At 37.7% G+C, this 3,034-nt stretch overlaps 1 protein-coding gene across 3 annotated transcripts in view; it reads right to left on the reverse strand.

Annotated features, from left to right (window-relative positions):
* LOC146469749 (coadhesin-like) overlaps positions 1-3,034 on the reverse strand; it is an 18,368-nt gene continuing 15,334 nt past the window's right edge. For all 3 annotated transcript variants that reach the window (XM_085122859.1, XM_085122860.1, XM_085122861.1), the window contains 3 exons: positions 2,249-2,290; positions 1,629-1,706; positions 1-781 (listed from right to left, as the gene is read on the reverse strand). In XM_085122859.1, the coding sequence (XP_084978985.1) occupies positions 759-781; positions 1,629-1,706; positions 2,249-2,290 (143 nt within the window). In that variant the 3' untranslated portion in view covers positions 1-758. The remainder of the gene's footprint in view (positions 782-1,628; positions 1,707-2,248; positions 2,291-3,034) is intronic.

The following is a 3,034-nucleotide window of genomic DNA, read 5'->3' on the forward strand; positions in this document are numbered from 1 at the left end:
TGTATGCAAAATGCGATTTTATTCAAGTTTAACTTTTATCAACTCAACATGTTAAACTATAAAAATAAAACTAAGATACGTGTATTTGTATTTCCTCCACGATTAAAATAGCAACATTACAACGACATGAGTTACCGAAAATTAGACCTCATTTTTGTTGAAGCTGACTAAATTAAAAACGTTGAATTACAAATCTCAAGGGCTGTTTCTTTTGATGGCATTCACCAAATAAGTCTTTGTGGAGGCGTTAAGTCATTCACAAAGGCCAAAATTATGTTTTAACTTGTCTTCAGACGTTCGTACAAATAACGAATATAACTAACCAGGCTTAGACTCTACCTATACCTAGAGAAAGGAACGCCTGTAATGTGAGGGAGCAGTTCTTTGTCTTTTAAAAACGTATGTTAAGCTTACTATTAAGGCATTTCGTAGTGCTGTATTACAACTCACTACATAGGATTTCGTACGCTCCCTTTCACAGAAAATAGGTTTTCATTCCTGGTCGCCACGAGATTCGCGCGTAACTAAGCGTTTGATTCTTGTTGGCTTTGTCATGTACGTGAATTAATTTAGAAGCACCGTTAAATGTGCAGTAGAAGAAGATCTAAGCTCATTTTCCAGTGCGATTTATAGACTATGACTGCGGTTATTCGGGGTCTTCGTGTCCTGCATTCAGAAAAGCATCTAAAGGGTTGCTTGGAAATAAAATCGAATAAGGCTCAGTGTCTCCTTGACAGCCTCTCTGTTCTATTCATATTCTAGTGCTTCTTTTGGTGTTCACCTGTTAAAGAAGAAAAAAAAAATGGAAATGAGTTAACGCTAAACAGCTTAGGCCAATCCTCTGGGACTTGAGTAAGGCTGTCATATAGCACTACACCCCTCCCAAAACTCCAAGAAATTTTAACCAAGCAATGTGGTAATTACATCACGATCTTACAAAAAATAACAACAACAACAACAAAAGTACACCATCTTGCTTCCACTATCTTAACGTTTTTACTCCAAGATGTTATGGAAGCAGGTAAATTTCAGATAAATTAAAATTAACAAAATTTTGGGATCGTCGTAATTAACTGAAAAGAAGGTAACTCTTTAATTTTCTTTTTTTTTTTTTTTTTTTATGCTGAGGGAGGTAATGTTTAAAAAAAACGAGCAGCTGTGTTTTATCAGGATTTAAAATCACGAGAAGCAGCCGAGCGGTTTTAGACCCTATAAAACACGTGCTGCGAGTTTTCTGAACGGCTGCAAAAACATCCCTGAAAAAGCTTGTTTCAAGAGAGTTCATAACAATGATGCTTTTTTGAACGTTAGAAAATTAGCATTAAACACCGCATACTAATAAAGAGGAAGTTCTAAAACCACTGCACGTGATGTTTTATCGACCATTTGATAGGTCAATGGGGCTCATGAATTATTAATAAGTTTTGAAGGAGGATTTTGCTTCCTCTCTTCCACGCTATATATAATATATATCATCCCGTTTGGTTCGAGTGTTCATTCTTTGTACCCACATACAACAAAAAACAGAACAATTCTCCGAGACACAACAAAATCTATGGAGCTGCAGGTTATCAGGGTCCAGTGATAATACAGATTAGAACAGCTGCCGGCCTACTGTAAGTATCAACCTTTGAAGTGAAGTTTGGATTTCTGGGCTTTTTCGATACGAGACTTGCGCGTTGCATTGGCCCACTTATCAGCCCATGCTGTGAAAGGAATGGAAATTTTAAGTGTAGATTAGATATTAAATGCGTAGATCAGAAACATATCAGCAAGACGTACCTTTGTTGGTCCGGCATTCCTGACACGTTAGAATAATGGTGCGTTCCTTTAACGGTATTCCGGAATAAGAATTGGCATATTTAATGGAAACTAAAAATTTCCTACAAGAGCTATAAGAGTTGCCGCAGTACGATATGACCCTTGAATATCACGAGCACGCAGACATTTGCGGATATGTCTTCCTTGATTTGCAGAAAACAACAAATCTATGGGTTATTTCGGTAGTTCTTGTTCCTGTGGGTCCATCGAACACGACCGACTCTACAAGGTTTATTTTACAAAGCATATTCCCTTGTGTCTAGAGAATTCATGAAAGCCGTCGTAGAAACGCCTGCCCAAGGTTGGCGCTGTCACAACAGTTTCTTGTTCTTTCGATCGTTAACAAAACATGAAAAATAGTTTTTGTATAATTTCTTCTTTAGAGCATATGGAGCGCAATACTTTGTGACAATGTACTGATATTTACCATCTTCTGGTTGGTCTCTCTTTGGTGGGACGAGACTGGCGGCTGCAAAGAACAAAATGTGGATAGACGCCTTTACTCATGGGGAATCTTATGGGTGGCCCTTTCAGAGGCCAAATGTTGAACTATCAGTAGGAACTTTAAGCAATATAAACTACAACTAATACAACAATATAATATATTTGCGAATAGAAAGACCTATATATTTTCGTGGTAAATAGTCTATATTTTAGTATCCCACAAAAGCCTTAGAACAATTTCAGCCCCTTATCAGATTACAATACCTATAGGAGTCAATTATGATACTGATCGGTGGAAAGGTTCCGGCTCGTAGTTATTCTTTTAACTTGCAACAGTCATTGACCTTTTAAGTCCAGTTGTTAACAAGTATATTCTTATTATTGTTCTCCATGTATTTCTTATGTAACAAGTGGGGAGAATCAAGGCATTTCATCTTTGCTGATCATTTCCTTTATTCTCCTGACCTGAATATTTAATCAAACAGTAATATTGTAAGGAGATGCTTGTGACTAGCGGGGCTTGAAGGGCCACGGTATGTTTAAGTTCTTGAAGACGATATTTTGTTGAGGTATTTTTGTCAAAGAGGTTTGGTTTTGTTCGTTTCGTTGACGTTCATTGCAAAGTGACTCAGATTCAATTCTTTCAAATATCAAGATTACTTATTATTATATGGCTGGCTCCGCGAGCGGGCAAGATGAGTCAAATCCTGCGCTGTGATTGGCTACCCGAGCGGGCAAGATGGAGCTATCTTGCCCGCTCGGGATTACC

This window comes from Pavona decussata, unplaced genomic scaffold (assembly GCF_977016875.1).
Source record: "Pavona decussata unplaced genomic scaffold, jaPavDecu1.1 SCAFFOLD_119, whole genome shotgun sequence".
NCBI classification, from domain to species: Eukaryota; Metazoa; Cnidaria; class Anthozoa; order Scleractinia; family Agariciidae; genus Pavona; species Pavona decussata.